At 47.2% G+C, this 22,786-nt stretch overlaps 1 protein-coding gene across 6 annotated transcripts in view; it reads right to left on the bottom strand.

The window, feature by feature from the left end:
• Positions 1-18,110, bottom strand: part of MORC2 (MORC family CW-type zinc finger 2) — a 62,803-nt gene extending 44,693 nt beyond the window's left edge. For 2 of the 6 annotated variants that reach the window (XM_030024029.2, XM_030024028.2), the window contains exon 1: positions 5,255-5,758. Coding sequence is in view for 3 of the 6 variants with exons in the window: in XM_041125781.1 (XP_040981715.1) it covers positions 8,559-8,627; positions 9,615-9,649; positions 11,192-11,245; positions 17,457-17,524 (226 nt within the window). In the remaining 3 variants the exon portion in view is untranslated. Of the gene's footprint in view, positions 1-205; positions 1,620-5,254; positions 5,759-8,558; positions 8,628-9,614; positions 9,650-11,191; positions 11,246-17,456; positions 17,747-17,940 lie in introns of those variants that run through there. The other 4 variants (XM_041125781.1, XM_030024026.2, XM_030024030.2 and 1 more) reach the window with 4 other exon arrangements.
• Between the last annotated feature and the right edge of the window lie 4,676 nt (positions 18,111-22,786).

Below are 22,786 nucleotides of genomic sequence, written 5' to 3'. Positions count from 1 at the left end.
CTTTCATTATTGCTGTTGTCATTTTATTAGTGTTATCATTATCATTATTCGTTTCTTCTTTTCTGTTCTATTAAACTGTTCTTATCTCAACCCGTGGATTTGCTTCTTTTCCCGATTTTCTCCCCCATCCCACTGGGTGGGGGGGGGAGTGAGTGAGCGGCTGCGTGGTGCTTAGTTGCTGGCTGGGGTTAAACCACGACACCACCCAATGCCATGCTCTTTGGCCCAGCTGTTTATGAGGTTGTTTCGGAAATGAGTCCCGTTGTCCGACTCAATTCTTTCTAGGGAGCCATGTCGCCGTAAGACTTGTTTTTCAAGGCCCAGCATAGTGTTCCGGGCAGTGTCATGGAGCACGGGATATGTTTCCAGCCATCTGGTGGTTGCTTCCACCACTGTAAGCACATGGCGCTTGCCTTGGTAGGTTTGTGGAAGTGTGATATAGTTGATCTGCCAGGCCTCCCCATACTTGTATTTCAGCCATCATCCTCCATACCACAGGGGCTTTAACCGCTAGGCTTGCTTGCTTGCAGCACGTTTCACATTCATGGATATCCCGTGCAATAGTGTCCATGGTCAAGTCCACCCCTAGATCACAAGCCCATCTATATGTTGCATCTCTTCCCTTATGGCCTTAGGTGTCATGGGCCCACCAAGCCATAAATAATTCACCCTTATGTTACCAGTCCAGATCCACCTCAGCCACTTCAATCTTAACAGCCTGATCCAGCTGCTGGATGTTTTGATGTTCTTCAGTGGCCCGACCCTTGGGTACGTGAGCACCCATCTACGTGATGTACTTTTACAACTGGCTTCTCTAGCCGGGCAGTAGTATCTTGCCACAGTGCAGCAGCCCAGATAGGTTTGCCTCTGTGTTGCCAGTTGCTCTGCTTCCATTGCTGCAACCACCCCATGGGGCATTTGCCACCATCCATGACTCAGTACAGAGATAGATAGCTGGCCACTTTTCTCTATCAGCAGTGCCTAATGCTAGCTGGATGGCTTTCACTTCTGCAAACTGCCTCGATTCACCTTCTCCTTCAGCAGTTTCTGCAACTTGTCATATAGGACTCCATACGGCAGCCTTTCACCTCCGATGTTTTCCCACAATGTGACAGGACCCATCGGTGAACCGGGCATATTGCCTCTCATTTTCTGGCAGTTTATTACACAGTGGGGCCCCTTCAGCACGCATCACCTCCTCTGGCGATATTCCGAAATCTTTGCCTTCTGGCCAGTCCATGATCACTTCCAAAATTCCTGGGCAACTGGGGTTTCCCATGTGAGCTCATTGTGCAATCAGTGCGACCCACTTACTCCACATGCCATCCGTTGCATGATGTGTAGAGGAGACCCTCCCTTTGAACACCCAGCCCAGCACAGGCAGTTGGGGTGCTAAGAGGAGCTGTGCTTCAGTACCAACCACTTCCAAGGCAACTCAAACTCCTCCATGTGCTGCCAATATCTCTTTTTCAGTTGGAGTATAGCGAGCCTCGGATCCTTGATATCCCCGACTCCAAAACCCCGGAGAGTCAGCCTCGGGTCTCCTTCAGTGCTTTCTGCCAGAGGCTCCAGGTAGGGCCATTCTCTCTGGCTGCAGTATAGAGCACATTTTTAACATCTTGTCCTGCCCAGACTGGTCCAAGGGCTACTGCATGAACAATCTCCCATTTAATTTGTTCAAAGGCTTGTTGTTGCTCAGGGCCCCATTTAAAATTGTTCTTCTTCTGGGTCACTTGATAGAGAGGGCTTACAATCAGACTGTAATTTGGAATATGCATTCTCCAAAAAACCACAACGCCCAAGAAAGCTTGTGTTTCTTTTTTGCTGGTCAGTGGAGACATAGCTGCTATTTTGCTGATCACATCCATTGGGATCTGACAACGCCCATCTTGCCCTTTTAGGAATAATCCTAAAAACTGGATCTCCTGTGAAGGTCCCTTGACCTTACTTCACTTTATGGCAAAACCGGCCTTCAGAAGGACTTAAACTATTTTCTTCCCTTTCTCAAAAACTTATTCTGCTGTGTTGCCCCATTCAAAGATGTCATCAATGTACTGGAGGTGTTCTGGAGCTTCACCCTGTTCCAGTGCAGCCTGGATCAGTCCATGGCAAATGCTGGGGCTGTGTTTCCACCCCTGGGGCAGTTGATTCCAGGTGTACCAGACACCCCTCCAAGTAAAAGCAAACTGTGGCCAGCACTCTGCTGCCAGAGAGATTGAGAAAAATGCATTAGCGATGTCAATTGTGGCATACCACTTGGCTGCCTTCGACTCCAGTTCGTATGGCAGTTCTAGCATGTCCAGCACGGCAGCACTCAGCAGCAGTGTGACTTCATTCAGGTCACGATAGTCAACTGTTAGTCTCCACTCTCCATTAGATTTCCACACTGGCCATATGGGACTTAAAGGGTGAGCAAGTTTTGCTGATCACTCCTTGGCCCTCCAGCCGAAAAATCAGCTTATGGATGGGAATCAGAGAGTCTCGGTTGGTGCAATATTGCTGCTGGTGCACTGTTGTGGTAGCAACTGGCACTTGTTTTTCAACCCTCAGCAACCCCACAACTGAAGGGTCCTCAGAGAGACTGGGCAAGGTGGAGAGCTGTTTAATTTCCTCCGTCTCCAAGGCAGCTATACCAAAGGCCCACCAGTACCCTTTTGGGTCCTTGAAATACCCTCTCCTGAGGTAGTCTATGCCAAGGATGCACGGGGCCTCTGAGCCAGTCACAAGGGGGTGTTTCTGCCATTCATTCCCAGTTAGACTCACTTCAGCTTCCAATACAGTTAGCTGTTGGGATCCCTGTCACTCCAGAAATACAGATGGGTTCTGCCCCTTTATAGCTTGATGGCACTAGGGTACCTCGTGCACCGGTGTCCACTAGAGCCTTATACTCCTGTGGGTCTGACATGCCAGGCTGTAGAATCCACACAGTCCAATAAACTCGGTTGTCCCTTTCCTCCCCCTGGCTGGAGGCAGGGCCCCTCTAATCCTGGCCATAGTATTCATTACTCACTTTTTGTAAACGTGAATCAGAAGTCCCTTCAAGAGGATCAGAAGTGAGATCAACCCTTCTACTCTGCCTGGGGAACTGCCTGCTGGAAACTGGAGTGGCATTTTTCCAGGAGGAATCCTCTTTTCTGATTGCTTTTCCTCACAACTCACATACCTGTGCATCTAGGGTCAAGGTAGGTTTTCCATCCCACTTCCTCATGTCCTTTCCATGGTCACGCAGGTAAAACCACAGGGTACACCATGGTGTGTACCTTCTATCTCCTCTCTCTTGAGCAGAGGAACGCTTACTCCTAATAGCTGAGATATGGGCCCACACAGGTAGGGGGCAGAACTTATCCTCGAATTGCTGGAATTCTCGGGACAGCTTCTTGGCTAGCATGTCTGGCAGTTTGTCCACAGCTTAGACACAGGCCCGTCAGGAGAAAGAGAGACTTCCTTCCTATTGCTGGAGTTGGCTAGCCACTTCAGACACTGTTTCCCTCTCACCTTCTTTCCAGGACATCACTGCCAATGAGTTGGCATACAATGGTGGTGCATGTTGTAGAAACTTCCGCCACATTGGACTTCATCTGGATCTGTGGGTAACTGCTTGTTATCTGGATCATTATAAATCACCTCCAGCACGGCTAATTCCCTCAGGTACTGGATACCTCTCTCCATAGTGGTCCACTTGCCTAGGTAACATGTAACATCTTCCTTGAAGGGGCACCTTTCCGTCACGCCTGACACAAGTTGCCTCCAGAGGCTGAGGACTTGTGTCTTCTTCCCAATCGCCTTGTCAATGGCCCCTTCCCTAGACAGGCATCCCAGCTGCTTGCCTTCCCTACCCTCTAATTCCAAGCTACTGGCCCATTATCCCAGCATCGGAGCAGCCAGGTGACAATGTGCTCACCTGGATGGCGGCTGAAATCCTTTCGCATGGCTCGCAGCTCACTCAGGGATGGGGATTGGGTGATTATCTCAGGTTCTGCCTCTTCCTCCTGTTCTCGTGATGACCCTGGTTCACCTTCATCCCTCGCTAAGCAAACTGATTTCTCCGTGTATTTCTTCTTCTGCATAGGGGCGACTGACACCGGCACAGGTTGGTTCTCTGGTTCAGCTGCAGTGCCTGGCGCCGGAGTTGGGGTAGCTGCAGTGCTTGTCATGAGGGTTGGAATAGTTGCAGTGCCTGTTGGTCTGTTTGGCCTCCCTTCCGCCTCAGGGTGCTGCATAATATCAAGCAGTGTTTGGTAGATACTGGCCAGGGCCCAGCACAGCGCAGTAAGTTGTGCCTCTTTGGAATAGGCACCGCATTTTCCTTTCAAATATTCTATTGCTTCATCAGGGTCCTGTAGTTCTTCGGGAGTGAATTTCCAAACCATTGGAGGTGAGAAGCTCTCTAGAACTTCCCATATTCTCCCACATGCCATGCCACCCATGACTATCCAGCCTTGGGGCAGATCCCTTGGTGGTATTCTTAAAAACCTTTTTTGTAGCCCTAAACAAGACCTGAAACACATTCAGGAGACACAGCAGTAAGAGCATGCTGGCTTGAACATCCCAAGGATATTCAAACTTCTCAAAAGCTGTTTTAATTAACCTGGAGGAGAAAGGGGAGGTGAGTGAGCGGGAAAAAGTATCCCCCCCATCTTCCCCATAGACTGGGTGTGATTACTAATAAATTCTGAGAGAAGGCACCCAAGGTATGGGCATGACAACAATGCCACACACAAATACCAGCTTAACCTCATGACCAGTGATGCAATCATATCATAAGTTGACATTACCCAGTACAGCAAAATGATAGTCCTGATCCCTCACCCAGAGGTGATAAACATCACCGCAGGGAATACATAGTGAACAAATAAACCAACATTGTGACCAGTGACTATTTAACTAATATAAGAAATGCATATTAAAAATTTGTTTTAACACGGTCTGGTCATATCTATCATTATCTCAATGCTTTGGGCCCCATGTTGGGCACAAAAAGGACTGTCGTGGTTTAAGCCCAGCCAGCAACCAGCCACCACATGGCTGTTCGTTCATTCCTCCCCGACCCTGGTGGAATGGGGAGGAGAATCAGAAGAAAAAGTTAAAAACTCACGGGTTGAGATAAGGACAGTGTAATACGACAACACAAGGAGAGAATAAATAATAACAACAATAATAATCAGGATTATGACAGTTTTGATTGGAATCTGCTAGACAGAATTTATAGCTGTTACTGCTGTTTAGCTATTAATTGGCAGGCTCCTGTGCTTACCTTACTGTGTATTAGAGTCTAGTGCTTGTTAGTGGCTGCCTTTTGCTTTCGCTGCTTGCAGTACTGCTTATCATCTGGCTCTGCTGCACCTGGGAACATTTTGATAATAGCAATGGCGATGTGCCTGGGCTGGCAGATGGCCAGGGTATCACTGCTGTTTCTGTGCTCCTATACTGAACAGGTTGGAAATCCACTGCGAACTTGAGTTGAAGGGACTGTGACCTGTGGATGAGTCCACATGGGAGCAGGACACCCCAAAGTGTCTGCGGCCATGGACAAGTCCACGCCAGAGCAGGTATATCTTGAAGTGTCTGTGGCCATGGTTATGTCTATTCCACAGCAGGTATACCTCTGAAGGGATTGTGGCCCAAGGATAAGTCCACGCTGGAGAAGGTACACCTTGAAGCATCTGTGACTGTGGATAAGTCCATGCTGCAGCAGGTACACCTTGAAGCATCAGTGGCTGTGAGTGAGGTCATGGTGGAACACCTCAAAGTGTGTGGCCATGGATAAGCCCACATGTCCTGGTTTCAGCTAGGATAGAGGTAATTTTCTTTCTAGCAGCTGGTATAGTGTTATGTCTTGGATTTAGTATGAGAAGAATGTTGATAACACACTGATGTTTTCAGTTGTTGCTAAGCAGTGTTTAGACTTAAGTCAAGGATTTTTCAGCTTCTCATGCCCAGCCAACAAGAAGGCTGGAGGGCCACAAGAAGTTGGGAGTGGACATAGCCAGGGCAGCTGACCCCAACTGGCCAAAGGAATATTCCATACCATGCGACGTCATGCCCAGTATATAAACTGGGGGGAGTTGGCCTGGGAGGGATCACTGCTCAGGAACTAACTGGGCATCAGTCGGCAAGAGGTGAGCAACTGCATTGTGCATCACTTCTTTTGTATATTCCAATCCTTTTATTATTATTATTGTCATTTTGTTATTGTTATTATCATTATTATTTTATTCCTTTCTGTTCTATTAAACTGTTCTTATCTCAACCCATGAGTTTTACTTTTTTTTTTTTTCCCAATCCTCTCCCTCATCCCACTGGGTTGTGGGGGGAAGTGAGTGAGTGGCTGTGTGGTGCTTAGTTGCTAGCTGGGATTAAACCATGACACCACGACAGAGCAGGTACACCCCTGAAGGGACTGTGGCCATGAGTAAGGCTGTGTTGGAGCAGGTACACTCCTGACAGGGCTGTGGCTGTGGGTGAGGCCACGCTGGAAGAGATGTATCTCTGAAGGCATTGTGGACCATGGATAAGACCGTGCTGGAGCAGGTGCACCTCAAAGCAACTGTGGCTGTGCATAAGTCGATGCTGCAGCAGGTATACCCCTGAAGACTGTGGCTCATTGATAAGGCTCCACTTGGAGCAAGTATACCCCTAAGGGACTGCGGTCCGCAGATAAGTCCAAGCCGGAGCAGGGGCAAGGGGAGCTGTTCATTACAATGTTAAACCCTATGACCTGGTCCAAAGGGAGCAGGTGCGAAGACTGTAATGGAAATACCTTTAAATCGTTGTAACCCATGATTTGAGTTACATGTTATAGGAATTACTATAGCAGGAACCACCTGAACCAATGGAGGATGAGCTGCACAAGAAGCAGTACAAGTGCAGCAGTGACCTGACCAGGGCTTTGGTGCCCAATAACTCTATGCAACACACCACCTCTCCTGTCCTGAGTGATCACCGTAACAGATGGATCCCAAAGTCATGGACTAAATTAACTCAATGGACGTTTTGTGGACGTTTATGGACATTTTACAGACATTTCACAGAGGTGGTCCATAGACTAAGAGAACGATATCTGTGTATGTATCAAAGGATGGGAATGGAGGGGAGTGGTTAATGAGGATGTATTGGATAATGTGTGACCTGAGCATGATGTAAATGGTATGGAATAAGGCATGGAGAATGTCCTGGGTTTAGCTGGGATAGAGTTAAAGTTCTTCGTAATAGCTTGGATGGGGTTATGTTTTGGATTTGTGATGAAAACAATGTTGGTAATACAGGGATGTTTTAGTTACTGCTGAGCAGTGCTTACACAGCATCAAGGCCTTTTCTGCTCCTCACACCGACCCACCAGCGAGTCGGCTGGGGGTGCACAAGAAGTTGGGAGGGGACACAGCTGGGACAGCTGACCCAAACTGACCCAAGGGATATTCCAGACCGTAAGATGCCATGCTCAGCAATAAAAGCTGGGGGAGGAAGAAGGAGGAGGGGGGGACATTTGGAGTGATGGTATCTGTCTTCCCAAGTAACCGTTATGTGTGATGGAGCCCTGGAGATGGCTGAACACCTGCCTGCCGATGGGAAGTAGTGAATGAATTCCTTGGTTTGTTTTGCTTGCGTGTGCAGCTTTTACTTTCCCTATTAAACCGTCTTTATCTCAACCCACAAGTTTTCTTGCTTTTATCCTCCCAATTCTCTCCCCCATCCTACTGGAGGAGGAGTGAGCAAGCAGTTATGCACTGCTTAGTTGCCGGCTGAGGTTAAGCCACGACAATATCATAAGAGGATCTTACAGTACTGAAGGATCAGAACAAAAATGTTAGTCGATGCATATTCACCCATCTCCCCTGCCTTCTCCAAGACCTTCCTATTTAGCCCAACTCTTCTGCCCAGTAGAGAGCTCCTCACAGGAGGATTTACCCATTGTCAAGACAATTAAGAAGGTGGTGTGGGTTGACAGCGCTGTTCACTGACACTAAAGCAAAGCAAGAAGGCTTTTCTCCTGCTAGATACAACACAGATTTACATTGATTGTTACGATGAGGCAGAATTACATTTGTTACATTCTTCTCATACTCCTAAGATTTTATACTGTCAAGTATTGATCTCAATCACAATGCCAATGATGAAACAATGGCAAAATGCTTTCAAAGCTAAACTTTCAATTTCTGCCATGGCACACTTTCTTATGAGAGCTGAGATACACTAAGCGCTTGGCAGCCTCTAATAGGGAAAAGGCTTACGCCCATCAAAGCTTGTGCTTGTTCCCTTTTCTGGCTACACTATTCTCCCTCTAGCCCCAAGGCCAACTTTGGTGTGCTGGAAAACCACAGGCCAGGCTGACTCAACTCCATAATGCAGCAAAACAATTTTCTTTTGGCCAGATTAGTTTTCTGCAACAGAAGAGGTGAATAGTTTGATATATGATACAGTGCAAAAGAGCTGGTACAGAGGCAGGAACATGTATCCAGGCATAGAACATGCCCCTTTCAACAGAACCAAGTTGTTAATTCAGCTTAGCCATAACATGAAACCTCAGCTTGAAAATGCAAGTGTAACTTCCTGTCACTTACTTGAATCCATTCCCGTTCCATCATCCAAAAAACACAGCATGAATCCACCTCGTAGGTCTTCCCGTCGTTCTACAAGAGAAGAGTTATTCACTACTCCCACAAGCAAAAGTTAAAATTTCTGTAAAATGGAATCAGTGTTCACGACAGAAGCAACACAACAAACAGGATTTTCACCCCCCCAACATGGCTAAGCTGTAAGAAAGAACACCAGATATTTGCTACAGAATGACTAACAACTTCTCCTGCACTTTAAACTGTATGTAAACACATGCTACAAGAGTATATCGTAAAAGCAGGTTTCTTAAGCATCCAGTACAAACAGCTACTCACTTTACCTGACCTCACCTGAAGGCTGATCTAAGTGCTTGCCCAACTTACTTGTAAAGGTACTACTTTCTGAAAGACAACAGCCACTGGGGCACAGGACAAACAGTAGAATCACAGAATTATTTATGTTGCAAAAGACCCTGAAGATCATCAAGTCCAACCATAAACCTAACACTGCCAAGTCCACCACTAAACCATGTCTCTAGCACCACATGTCTTTTAAATACCTCCAGGGATGGTGACTCAACCACTTCCCTGGGCAGTCTGTTCCAGTGCTTGATAACCCTTTCGGTGAAGAAATTTTTCCTAATATCCAATCTAAACCTCACCTGGCACAACTTGAGGCCATTTCCTCTCATCATATCACTTGTTACTTGGCAAAAGGGACCGACACCCACTTTAAGGGGGGTGTCACCCACTACTTTCAGGTAGTTGTAGAGAGCAATAAGGTCTCCCCTCAGCCTCCTTTCCTCCAAACAACCCCAGTTCCCTCAGCCGCTCTTCATAAGACTTGCTCTCCAGACACTTCACCAGCTTCGTTGCTCTTCTTTGGACACACTCCAGCACCTCAATGTCTTTCTTGTAGTGAGGGGCCCAAAACTGAACACGGTATTGGGCATGAACACCCTCACTCTTATTCTACCAGGTACAATACACATTTGAAGCCTAAATCCAAGTTAACTACTGATTTAACTGCTGACATGCAAGGAAGCAGCAGGAGTGACTTACCAGTATAAATGTCTATTCTTGTGGCATCTGCATCTCTACAAAGCAATAAAAAGACAATCAGTATTCAAATGTCAAATAGAAATGAAGCTAAAGTCTAGGCACATGCAATAATTTCCAAAATTAACTGGCTGCACAGATCAAAGTCCACAAAGGCCCCGCAGTCAGCACTGACAGATTAAGAGCCACATTGTTCTACTTTTTGCCTACTTGAACCCAAACTCCAGCACAAGTCATTGCTGCCACACAACTAAACCTAGTTACAGTGAGTATCACTGGCTTTTTAACAAAAGTCATATTGGCGGGGCGGGGGGGCAGTCAAATAAGCACACACTTCTGAGCTCCCTCCTGTATGAAACAAACAATAACTACATTTTTTCTGTCAAGCTGCCTATGAAAAGTTAAGTAACTTCACATAAAACTCCATCCAAATACATTCAAAGTTGTCATAGGAAACTGTATCATTACAAGATCATTTAAGTAAAGCCCTTCATATACTCTCCATCCTCCTTTGTATTTGAAAAAGCAGCATATACAGCACTACTGCCCTCTTCTCAAAACCAATTTTTAATTTTTTTTTTTATGTAGACCATCATATACCCTTGATTTGCTTATCAGAAGAGTGCAGCTGTAGTGCTGTAATAAAATCCCACTTCCCAAATGCCAAAGTCACTTTGTCTTGTCTTTGTATCTCCAGCCAAGTACAGCCACCTCCTTCCCAGAAGGCCAACCTCTCTTTTGCCAGAGGAGGAACCAAGAGGTTGAAGAGAAAACCACCCATTAATCTCAAAGATGCTACATTTAACTATGTTGTAGCAAAAGTGAAAACAGCAACAGTGTGCACACACATGTGGCTGATTCCCTACACAGAATTCTTCCTACACAAGAAATCTTCCAGTTTCAGCTCCTTACATTACGAACCGCATAGTGTGACAATTCTTGCTTGATAGAAAATGATCTCAAAATATTTCCATAATGCCACATCAGAATATTTTGTGAAGCTCGAGAGATAAGTATGCAAGGCTTGGGATGCAGCTCTAGCCTGGATTCCCGAGTGCAAACATGAGAAATGTGGCCTAAAACCTGCAATTTCCAAACACCAATTCTCCTTTCAAGTGTTACAATTGCTCTAACTGCTCTTGCTCTATTTTTCAGCATCCCACTTCTGATTTCATTTTCATCCTATCACCATGCTTGATACTAGGAGTCAAGGGTTAGGAGAGTCCCAGCTCCAGTAATTATTATTTTACCAATTTCTTTTAAAAAAAAGGCAGACTTATTCTTTCCTTAAATCTGTCTTGTGTCTTCTAAAAACTTCCCTTCCGATCTGAGTTGTTCTGATTCATTCAAACATACCTTTTCAAGAATAATACTTTTTTCTTTTTTTTTTTTAAAGGGGGTAGATGTGGCAGTATGAGAGGACCAAGGGAAACATTCATACTAAACTACAGCAAAGTCTTCTATTTTGTATTTTTCGTAATGTCTACTAGAAGTGAAAATTGCTTAAGATCAACAAATAGACAGGCTAATTAAATCTCAACCAAATTCACCTTGGGAATTAGGCAGTCTCAGGTACATACCTGGCATTATCTACAAGTTCAGCAAGGGCACCAAACAAGAACTCATGGGTAGTTCTGCAACAAAACACAGAATCAGCAGGGTTACACTGACAAAAAGAAAGACCTTTAATTAAACAAGAATCTCAACTACATTTTAAAAGAAACCAATCGTATGTCTACGATACTAACATCTGCCACTGAGAGCAGACTAGAAATGAGCGTTATGTTCCTGTCTACCAGAGGCAGACACGCAGCAGATGGGCTGACCTGTGAAGAGTCTGATTCAACAAACTGCTGCTCACTATTGTCTAAAAAACATCACTTGGTAAACACACACAACAGAGAAAATTATTGACCTAATGAACCGGCCTATGAACCAGTCAACAATTCATATAAATCCTTAATTATTCACCACAGTGACAAGTCTCTTCATGGCAACTAAACACTGCCTCTACGTAAAACACGGACAGATGAGGATTATGCATAAGGTCTGTCTCCCCCATGCACATATCACTTTGCAGAAGTTATTTCTGACAGGAAGAAGCTTCCAGATCCTGGAAGACTTCCAATAGCTGCAACTGCTCCTAATCCAGAGAAAGACAGTCTTCTGCCACCACTGTACCATACCGCCTTCCAAACTCAACACTAAAATCATCTAGCCAGGTGCCACTTCAGCACAATCTCAAAATCCATGTTTAGATTCCAGCCTCTTAACTGCCACCTTTTTTAAGCTGCACACATTTTAAAGCCATTAGTTATGTGCCTCAGCCTTGAAAGATCCATTGTGAGAAAACCTTGAAGAGCTAATAAAATCATTACAATACATTGTCTGCCAACATTAATGTAATATCTCCATTGAACACTCAATTTGGTGACCTATCTTCCGAATTTAACAATTATTTCAAATGTAGATGAGACACATTGACCCCAATATTAACAGTAGCTACAAGACCTGGAGAAACAGTTGCTGGAATTTGTTGCTCCTCTAGGATGCTTGATGAAGAAACTGAGTCCTCAGAAACTGTTTTTATCAACATGTTTCAGTTTGCCTGAAACCTCTTCACATACAACCTGCTTTTGCTACTACACAGAAGGGCCAACAGGTGACCAAACAGAAAGTGATACTTATTCCTATTTTCAGCTTTCGAAGAACAGATACGTAGGTACTTCCCACACATAAAATATATAGCTGTCCATAACGTTAATAATCACAAAATGAACTTTCATATCCATCTTCAATGTCACGACACCTAACCCATCAACACAGCTCCAATGAGAGGTAAAACACATCAGCCTTCGAAGTTATCACTAGAACCACGAGAATGGAGATTTCCATCTCTGCAAGTTCCCACTTGCCCATGCAGAGACAAGAGACAGAAGGGAATGGTGTTTTGAACACTATCCTCCCAATCAGAAAGCTTCCACAGAAGCTCAAACCTGGCATTCTTTCCTTTGAGCAGAATTTCCTGTGCACAGATTCCATGTGCTCCCTCGAGGCTCCACAAATCAACATCCCAGAAGTTTATTTAGGAAGTAACCCATGTCAGGAAAAACCCACAAGCAAATGGATGCTTTAGCACCAGTAACTACGCTTCATTAGCAGCTTTTACTCTACAATTTAAAGAATGCTTCAAACAAAGGAAAAGATGCAAATCAGATATAAACAGGGATTTCCAAAGAAAGATATTGGAACAAAACAGCTGAAAACATAGCTGTTGATGATAAGAAGAGAGGCAAGAGAAAACATGATTTCCACATAGCCTGATACCATACTCAACTTGAGTGTCTACCAAAACTGGAACCTCTTGTGCTGACACAGGCAAAGTGAAACCTTGCTACAAGCAAGTGAAATCCACTCCAGCTATTTATCTCTAACAAAAAAATTATATACACTACAAGTATCTTCTATTCAGTATATTAATCTCAACACTTACACTTATTTTGTCAATATCTAAAGTCAGATGAAGTGCTTTGGCCCTGATACAATCAACTCAGCTTTAACAAAAACCATTGTCTTGCCTTACGGTCAAAAGTGCCTGAAATACTTAACATCCACCATTATCAACTGGTGACAATTTCCCCCCATGTCCCAAAAAAAGTTTGGGATTATTTTACTTGCAACATAAATTTAAAAAAACATGAGACAAGGTGTTGGCAAAATGGAGTCTACCAGAGCTTGCACATAACCTGGAAACACTTAAGTGTGAGCTAGATGAGCATCATCAGAAGCAATAGTAACCTCCATCAGTCAGAGCACTTGAAATGCAACTATTACGGGTCACACAACTGATGAAATGACACATGGAAGTGGGGGAAGTATTATCAAAATCTGTAGTCTCAGCGACAACTCATCTTGGCAGAAGCAGACTGGCTTGGACCTTCCTACAACTTCCAACTTTCATTCAACACAGCTCCATGCAGGAGTGCAGGCTTGACAAGGAACAGAACATGGAAGTCCAATGCTGACAATTTATTGAAATTTGGGTTACAAAACGTCAAGTCAGACGACTCTGTAGAACATGACCAATTTCAAACACCTCTACAAACAACCATTTGGAGTAACATCCCAAGGGAAGAAAAGCTTATTTTGTGAGCAGTTCTTAGAGGATCACCCCTGTTTCAACCCAGTTGGACTCTTGATCCTGCATAGTCAGACAAGTACCTAATTACTAATGAAAGACATGAGACTTCATTTTTGTTCTGAAGAAGGCGACACGTGGGAAAATATTTTAAGTTTGGCATCTGCAACGGGAACAAGAGCTATCCTCTCAGTACTGCACTCTGTTTCAGGTCAGAACAGAAAACATGGACAAGAAGAAATGTGAGAGCTTGAGAGGTGGGGAGATGTTATTGGTCTGTTATTACTAGTATTCTTCAAGTCCACCATTTGGTCATTTTGAAGTCTTTCTATTTGACTGACCTTTCTCCACTCCTGCTGTATTCAACAGGACAATTCTAGTAACAGAAAAAAACCTCAAGTTCAATCACAAGCTAAATCCTACCTACTGTTAGAAGACAATTTCAGCTGTTCAACTTTTAAGAAACTCCTTCAATTTTGCATTACAAATATTCAAAATATGCAAAAACAAGTTGGTTGGGCTCATGTGTGGTTTTGTGATCATGTCAATGAATGGCTTTGGAAGTATTTTAAAGTAGCAGCATTTAATTTTTAATGAAAACCAATGCGAAGGCAAGTGGGTGGCTCTGGGAAGTCGTAAGAACAATGCACAGGTAACTTTCACATGCTTATGCACAGTGATTTTCATTCAACTTTCACATGGAATCATGGAATAGTTTGGGTTAGGACTTTTAAAGGTCATCTAGTCCAACTCCCCCTGCAATGAGCAGGGACATCTTCAACTAGATCAGGTTGCTCAGAGCCCCGTCCAACCTGACCTTGAACATTTCTAGGGATGGGGCATCCACCACCTCTCTGGGCAGCCTGTGCCAGTGTTTCGCCACCCTCATTGTAAAAAATGTCTGTCTCCTCTCTAGTCTGAACCTACCCTCTTTTAGTCTAAAACCATTACCCCTTGTCCTATCGCTACAGGCGCTACCAAAAAGTCTGTCCCCCACTCAACTATTCATCAGGAAAAGCACTTGGAAAGCTTGGAAAAGCACAGTGGTATTTTTATTAAAAAAAATATGGCAACTGAAGTGATTCAGGTACATGCTGTGAAATTTGCCATCAAACATAGAAGCATTAAGAAGCTATTGAAAAGATCTGCTGCAAGTACTCTGTGTTAGACATACTAAAACTTTTCGTAAAGAAAGCCTTAAAAAAGGAAAAAAAAAAAAAAGTCATGGCTTTCTTCTGCACCTCAACAGCTAGATGGCTGATTTTTAACTATGATTTAAAGAACTTCTATCTCCATGACTACAAGAACATCTTTAGCACTGAAAGGAAATTTGGCTGAGATGGTATGGTTTTCCTCAGCAAGAGAGAATAGTCCAAAAGACAAGAGTCTCCATTACCAAAAGACCTATGCTGCTTTTGGGTTGATTTGGTTGGTTTTTTTGTTTGGTTTTGGTTGTGGGTTTCTTGGGGGGTGGGGTCCCCTCATTTTTCTCTTGGGGGAGCAAGTGAGTTGTTTATTTGTAATGGGTTGGTTTGGGGTTTTTTTTTTTGCTTTAAAAAATGACTTCCATTGTTTCCATTCCCATTCTTAGGGAAGCATTTGGCTTACGCACTGATCCCCATAATCTCAAAAGGCTCTTCACTCATGATGGACGAAAAGCCCTGGCTTTAGCTTATTCATATGCATTAGCTTCCAGCTCCTCTTAACAATTTTGTTATGCATTGCAGACATGTAGCACACTGGAAGTAGACCAGCAGCATAAGCAGAACAGAAAGTATGGTAGCAACACGATGTAGCTTTAATATTTAACACTTCAGGGCAGCAACAACACATCAGCCTTTTCCGCAGCACAGACATTATCTTCTTATGCAGACGGCTAGAGTTCGGGTGTTCTGCAGGCAAACACAAGCTGCTGACAGAGCTCTGCCATACGGTCTTCTAATCCATAAAAACGCTTGTTTTCTGCAGCTGGACATGAGAATTTCACAAATCGGTGGCAGCACCAGGAACGTGACTCAGTATTGTCCATCACCTTTAGGCACTAGACTGTTCACTCCACATGTAACCGCTACCAGCCAAGCCGGAGAGGGACGCCACAGGACATGGACCCAAGGGTGACACCAGGCTGTTACTAGGTTTCTTCTGTGCAAAACCCATTACTTTCCCAATTCTGAAAAGAAATGGATCATAACGCTCTTGGCATATGTGAGATTCGCCTTAGTTGCTCTTGCAGATGTATCCTGTGCTACCAACAAAACCAGTCAGATCTACTTTGAAATCAAGTTGCATGTATTTCCGTGCATCAGAAGTCTTTAGACTGGTGCAGACCACTTCAGTCCTTCACTCTAAGCTTGCCTTCACACGTTGAAAAGGGAAAGCGAAAAGATAAGCCAGCACTTTGTTTCTTCTTCTACTGGTGGTAACTGTAACAGTCAACCCTTCCACGAAATGTTAGAAGACAATCTTATGCCGGTGACCAGCTGATCGAAATGAAGAAATGCTAAGTGTGGTTCACAGCGTTCTTCCAGGGCAGTTCGGCCAGAACAAGCTCTTTCTTTAAACCCTTCTGTACCCAGTAGTACAAGGTTTATGTGCAATACGCAGGTCTCAGATGGGTGTTTGACCCTGCTAAGCACTGTTTCCTGGTGGCACTTCCCATCTTCTAGACATGCACTCAGAAATAACCCATTTTAAACAAGAACTCTGCCTCTTCTCAGGAGATTTTATTTTGGGGGATTCATCAGTGAATGCAAAAACCACAGCAGCTTCAAAAAGCTGATCGGAATAAGAATCTCGTATTCCTGCTTGAAATATACCTGCACAAAATATTTGGGCGCAAATGAAACCAGATGCCATGGAGGGATGTGTTGTGGTTTAGGCCCAGCTGACAACTAAACACCACATGGCTGCTCACTTGCTCCTCCCCCTTTCCCTGGAGGGATGAGGAGGAGAATCAAAAGGAAAAAGGTAAAAACTTGTGGGTTGAGATAAGGATCATTTAACAGGACAACACAAGGAGAGCAGAAATAATAATAACAACAACACTAATAAAAAAATATACAAAATGAGTGATGCACGATGCAATTGCTCACCACCTGGAACCTGATGCCCAGCCCATTCCTGAGCTGCAATCCATGCCCCTGCTGGCCAGCTCCCCCAGTTTATGTACTGAGCATGACATCATATGGCATCGAATATCCCCTTGTCTAGTTGGGGTCAGCTCTCCTGGCTGTGCCGCCTTCCAGTCCTTGTGAAAATTAACCCTAACCCAGCCAAACCCAGGACAGATGACAGCTGCTACAGCCAGCGGACGTGCTTCTCCAGAACAGAGAGGGGCAGCCGTAAAGCTACTGCTGACCTAAGGGCTACACCCTCCTCCTCTCATGACACCCCCCCCCCCCCCGGAGGCCTGTCGTCTCCGCACGCTGGTATCCTCTACACACCGCAGGCCTGCCCAGCGTACAGCCACAGCCTGGCCCTAGCCAGCCTGGCCACCGGAGCCAGGAGCAGCCGACGAGGCGCCCAGGACGTGCCCCGCCAGGCCGGCATACCCATACTCACCCACCACCCCAGGCGCCGCAGCGCAGGAGGGCGGCACGGCCACTGCCATGGGCACGCAGCGGGGTCACCCTGGGAGGCGTGGGCCGCGGCACCACCCTGCCGCAGCCCCGCCCGGTGGCCACGGCCCGTTGCGGCCCGGTACTCACGAGTTGGTGTGCAGATACTCGAAGGCGAGCTGGGCCCGGTTCAGGCTGCTGTAATTGGCCAAGGCCATGGCGGCGGCGACCGGGCCCAGGCCCCGCTCCGCGTGTGCCGGCGGCCCTGCGCACCTCGAGGCCTCCCTGCCCACCACCCCCGGCGGGAGGCCGGCGCGGGGCCCCCGCCGGGCCGCGGCCGCCGGCTGCTCCTGCTGCCCGCCCACCGGCCCCGCTTTGTTCTCGGCCGCGATTGCGATCGCACCCCGCAGCCGCAGCCGTCCCCGCCCGAGGGGGCGGGGCCGAACCGCTCACCGCCCATTGGGCGGGCAGTGGCACGTGACGGGAGGGCCATGGCGCGGGCCGCTGCGGCCATACTCGCCCGCCGCCCCGGGGGCGGGCGCTGCCGCGGGCACGCGGGGGGCGTCCCCGGGGGACGCGGGCCGCAGCCCCGCCCTGCCGCAGCCCCGCCCGGTGGCCGCGGCCCGGTACTCACGAGTTGGTGTGCAGGTACTCGAAGGTGAGCTGGGCCCGGTTCAGGCTGCTGTAATTGGCCAAGGCCATGGCGGCGGCGGCAGCGACCGCGACCGGGCCCGGGCCGCGCTCCGCGTGCGCCGGCGGCCCCCGCGCGCCTCGAGGCCTCCCCGCCTACCACGCCCCGCCGCCGGTCGATGCCCCCCGCCGGGAGGCCGGCGCGGGGCCCCCGCCGGGCCGCGGCCGCCGGCTGCTCCTGCCGCCCGCCCACCGGCCCCGTTTTGTCTCCGCCGCGATCGCGATCGCGCCCCGCAGCCGCGGTCGCCCCCGCCCGGGGGAGGGCGGGGCCGAATCGCTCACCGCCTATTGGGTGGGCCCTGCCACGTGACGGGAGAGCCGTGCTGCGGGTCGCCGCGGCTTCTCCGCGGCCGCGTGACGGGTGCGCTCGGCCGGCGAGAGGCGGGTGGGAGCGGGTGAGTGCGGCGCGCGCGGGCGCCACGCCAACCGCCCCGCAGGGTGCGGAGGCCCCGCGGCCGCCCGCGAGACCCCTACCCCCCCCGCCCTTCCCCGGGCTTCCGCCCCGCCGGGAGCCGAGCGCCTCAGCGCCGCGGCAGCGGGAGCAGCCGCCGCGGCCTCCCCGAGGGCGGGCGGGCGGGCGGGAGGGGAGGGCCGGGCCGGGCCGGGCCGGGCCGCGCCGGGGAGGCCGCCCGGTAGCGGGAGCAGCGTCCAGCCCGCGCGTCCTGAGGAAACCCTGCCGGAACGGTGGGGCTCGACCGCCGCGCGGGGGGGGGGGGGCACCGGGGCTTGTCCCGGCCCGGTGCGTCTCGGACGGGGGAGGCGGCTGCGGGGAGCGGGGCTCGGCGGGTCCAGCTGATCGTCAATCTCGGGCGCCGGGGCGGGGGGGGGAGAAGCCTCCCCGTCCCCCGGAGTCACGGTCGCGGCCGCAGCGGCTCTGGGCGCCCTGCGAAGGGGCCGCGGCTCCGTCAGAAGGACGCGGCTGGATGGAGAGACCCCGCCGCTGAAATCCATCTGGAGCCTGTCGGCCTCTGGCCTGCGAGAGAGTGCATGGACTTCAACGTTGGGCTGTCTGGTTCCTGCAGCTGGCGGCGTGTGCAGTCGGTGAAGGCGCTGGGAAGTCATTAATGAGAAGCGGCTGAATGCACCATACTTATTAAAATATATTAAGAGAGAGAGTATATAAAATCATAAGTATTCTCGCTTCAATCCAGTGTCTTTGATTCATCTTGAAATCCGAAGGGATTGAGAGAAGTGAGGCTGTCCTCCTTGTATCCTGTGCACACCTTGTCCCTGTCTAAACCACAGGCTGAACCCAGGAATCCTGAAGGCCAGAAATACTTTGCTGAATGCTTGAGTTGCCCAGTGGAAAAACATACCAAATTCTCCTTCTGAAATGGACTTTAAAACACAACGGCTGCGTCTCCTGTATCTCGGATAATAGGAATCTGAACTAAAGATCCAAAATCTGAAGGAATTCAGTCTGTGCAGAAACCGATCTGGTGTATCCGAGCTATGCGGTGAAAAGTTAAATTTAATGATCTATTAATCATGGTTGGTGACTGGCTAAAATCTGAGCTTCATATTTCAGTTGCTTGCCTCCCATTTTGTTTGCAATACCTTCTGATCTGTGTGTTTATGTGAAATGGGTCCCCAGTGGTATGCAAGCCAGAGCTGACAAGTCTGCGGCTTTGACCTGTGAGATGCCCAGCACGGCATTTCCTCAGTTCAACCTGTTCAGGTCTAAAGATTCCTTCAAGACAGCAAGTCATGTCATTCCTGCTGATGGGGATTGCTCTGTAGTCATCAAAAAGTCACTGCGTACGTGCATGCAGTGACTCCTTTAGGCCTTATCTCTGAAAAGCTATGCACAGCAGAATATCACACCTGCATGAAAGAATTAGGAAAATTACTGGCAGCAACTGTGTTTAGGTGTCATTAGGTTTATGACAGAATATAATGTATCTATCTGAGTCTTTTAAAGATTGTAGCATAATCTATTGTGCTCAGCTTTTATCTCATCATATGGCAGTCAGTATCAGAAGCAGATGTTCAAAAGCAATATAAACCCCATCAGTGTAAGGGCAAAGTAACTACCCAGATACATGTTCCTAAGCAACATGAACCTGAACTTGTGCATCTCATCAGCCTTGCCCTCTTTGGTACTCTGGGTATCTCCTTTTTTCCTAACAGGAACTTTGTCTCATCATCTTACCTTTGGGGAAGGAACCAGTGTTCCTCTTCTGACATTGGAGAGGTTGACAGCATCAACAGAGTACCGCAGCACTCTGGAACAGAGCAGTTGGACACCTTCCTGCTGCTCCTATGGGATCTGACCTGCTCCTAGGACTGGCTGACTGGGTGCCAGTCCTTTCCATCTGGCCCTTGGGAGAAGACCAGTACATGGCAGTTCCATTTTATTTGGCCAGTCCCAGGCAGGAAATTACTCTTTTTCATCCCACCATTTGGTGGTGTTGAATTCCATGTCTTTTTCATTTTCTTTGACAAAAGTGAAATGAAAACTTAGTTCTTACACTTTCCATAGCCATTCTGAAGTAGGCTTCAGACATGCTTCTGACTTCTGCTCTTTTGTCTCTCTTGCCCAAGTCTTGAAAGGATTATATCATTGTTCACTGGCCCTCTGAGCTGCCAGACGTTATCCCAAGGAGTAATGAAGTGTATTTACCTTTTGCAAAACAGCATTTGGATCACGCCACAGCAGAGCTATTCTTTGGTGGGAACCTGTCTGTCAGCGGATGGAGAGATGATACGCTCTTTTTGCCCATGTGCCACTGCTGCAAACTGCTGAGTTCCTCAGTGCTTTTGAGATGGAAGTCTTCCCACTGCAAATTCACGTTTATCTTCTTTTGGGGCAACTGTTTTACCTTGGAAACTCTCTCTCCAAACTTTGTTTAAATAGTTCTAGATTTCTCTGTTATACTGATTATGACAGGTAACTTCCCTTTTTCTTCCACCTGCTACCAGCACCATTTCCCTGAGTTCCTGTTCAGCACTGGGGTCTCTGCAGCCATCTTAGGTGAATGGGCAGAACAGGTCAGGCTTCTTAAGTGTCACAGGCAATGCCCTCTCACCCTTAAGGGGCTCTTGTTGCAGCAGAAAGCAGCAGTTTGCTCTGGTGCGCATAACTTTCCTGATAAATCACCTGTGGATTGGTGGTTTGCCCAGCCTGTACATGTGGAGCTTGAGGCAAACTGTACTGCTCTTATTTAACCTGTGGCTGAGTTTCTTACTCTGAAATACTCCCCAAATCCCTTTGTAAAACTAGTGTTTTTGTTCCACACTGGTCAAATTTTGCATTTCTAGGTTGGGGAGTGAGAGTTCCTAAGCAGTCCTGCATATAGTGTTTGCTGGGTCCTTAGTCTGGCATAGTATTTTGCTAAGCCTCTTTCCACTGGAGTCTGGGCCATAGCCTGAGGTCGTTGAACAGCTTATTGGTGTGGCCCTTATTCTGAAACTTGAGATAACTGCATCTAACACCTGTGTGGGTCTTGATTTAACACTTATGCTTTGTCTCCCCTAATTTTTAAGAAACTAGACTTCCAAGCCAGTGAGTTTGGCTGAGTCATCATAGCAGTAAGTACTATATTCTGCACCAGACAAGTGCCATGAGTGTAGCAAAGTGTCTTTTCCACACTCCTATGAGGTTTCCTGAGTTAACTGTTAGTGGCTTTATTCTGTGTTTATGCACATGAAGAATCGTAAACCTTTGCAATGTATAGATGAGGTTTTCACTGTCAGAGTGAAATAATCACTGCAGGCAGTGGAAAATAAATCCAAGAACATCACCAGTAATGCTCAGGGACTTACTGGTCCTTCCTTTTTCTGGAAGGAAAAAGTAGCATCCAACACTGTCTTTGGGTATAAGGTCCTCTGTATGCCTTGTGACAGAAGTTGCTGAAGTTCTAGGTCTGTGCTGTTTTTCTACTGAGCATTCACTTTCGAGATAACTTCTCATAAGAAGTTTGGGTGCAGTTACAGGCTCCAGTAACTTAAAGTGGCACGGATCTCTTTTCCAATGCCCTGAATTTATAGAAGGAATTTCAAAGTACCTTCTATTAACAGGCTGTGAAATCATCGTGTTGGCTCACAGCTTTTTGGTTCATTCCTTCCTGTTGTGCCACACCCTGGCTCTGCTGTGTGATTCGCTCTGATTATCTCCCTGTATAAAATGGAAACTTCCTGCCGTGAAATACGCTACCCCCTCAAAACAGCATAAGGTATTCTTTAAATGGAGCATGCCTGTCTCACTCACAGAGAAGAGCTGCATTATTCATCAAAACATTCTGACTTTTCTTGGGCGTGAGTTGCATTTCAGGGTCGACTCAATACGATACAAGAATACAAGCCATGAAGTCAAGAATTTAGAAGAAGGAAGTGTTTTTCCGCTGGCTTTTCCTAGTGAGGAGTTCTGCCTTATGTGACCTGGGGTAGACCTGTTTCTTGTGTTCATACTCAAGTCTGTCCAGCCCCTCCATCATTCATGTCAAGTAGCAGAGCAATTTGCTGACTAAATGCAAAGGAGTCATGAAGTGAGACCTCTCTTCATGGAAGTGTCTTTTTTCTCCTATGTTGGGAGACCTAAATCCTGCCTTTCTTCTCTCTGGAACAGTCATTTAATGAGCAGTCAGTCAATCCTCACAAGACGTGCCGACCAAGTTGTTCAGATGCGAGTACCTAAACGTGTATGGGAGGCACTGGCATAAAAGTTCAGAGACCTTTTCCGTAGTGCCAATTGTCAGCCTTTCGCTTCTTTGTCTCCAGGGAAAGTCACACCATGGATTTAAATTCATTATTTCAGTCTAGGTACCATTGTCAGCGAGACGCTGGCTGTC

Source organism: Aquila chrysaetos, chromosome 9, assembly GCF_900496995.4.
Source record: "Aquila chrysaetos chrysaetos chromosome 9, bAquChr1.4, whole genome shotgun sequence".
NCBI classification, from domain to species: domain Eukaryota; kingdom Metazoa; phylum Chordata; class Aves; order Accipitriformes; family Accipitridae; genus Aquila; species Aquila chrysaetos.
Note: the sequence above shows the minus strand (reverse complement) of the source record. Positions and strands in the feature narration are given on the sequence as shown.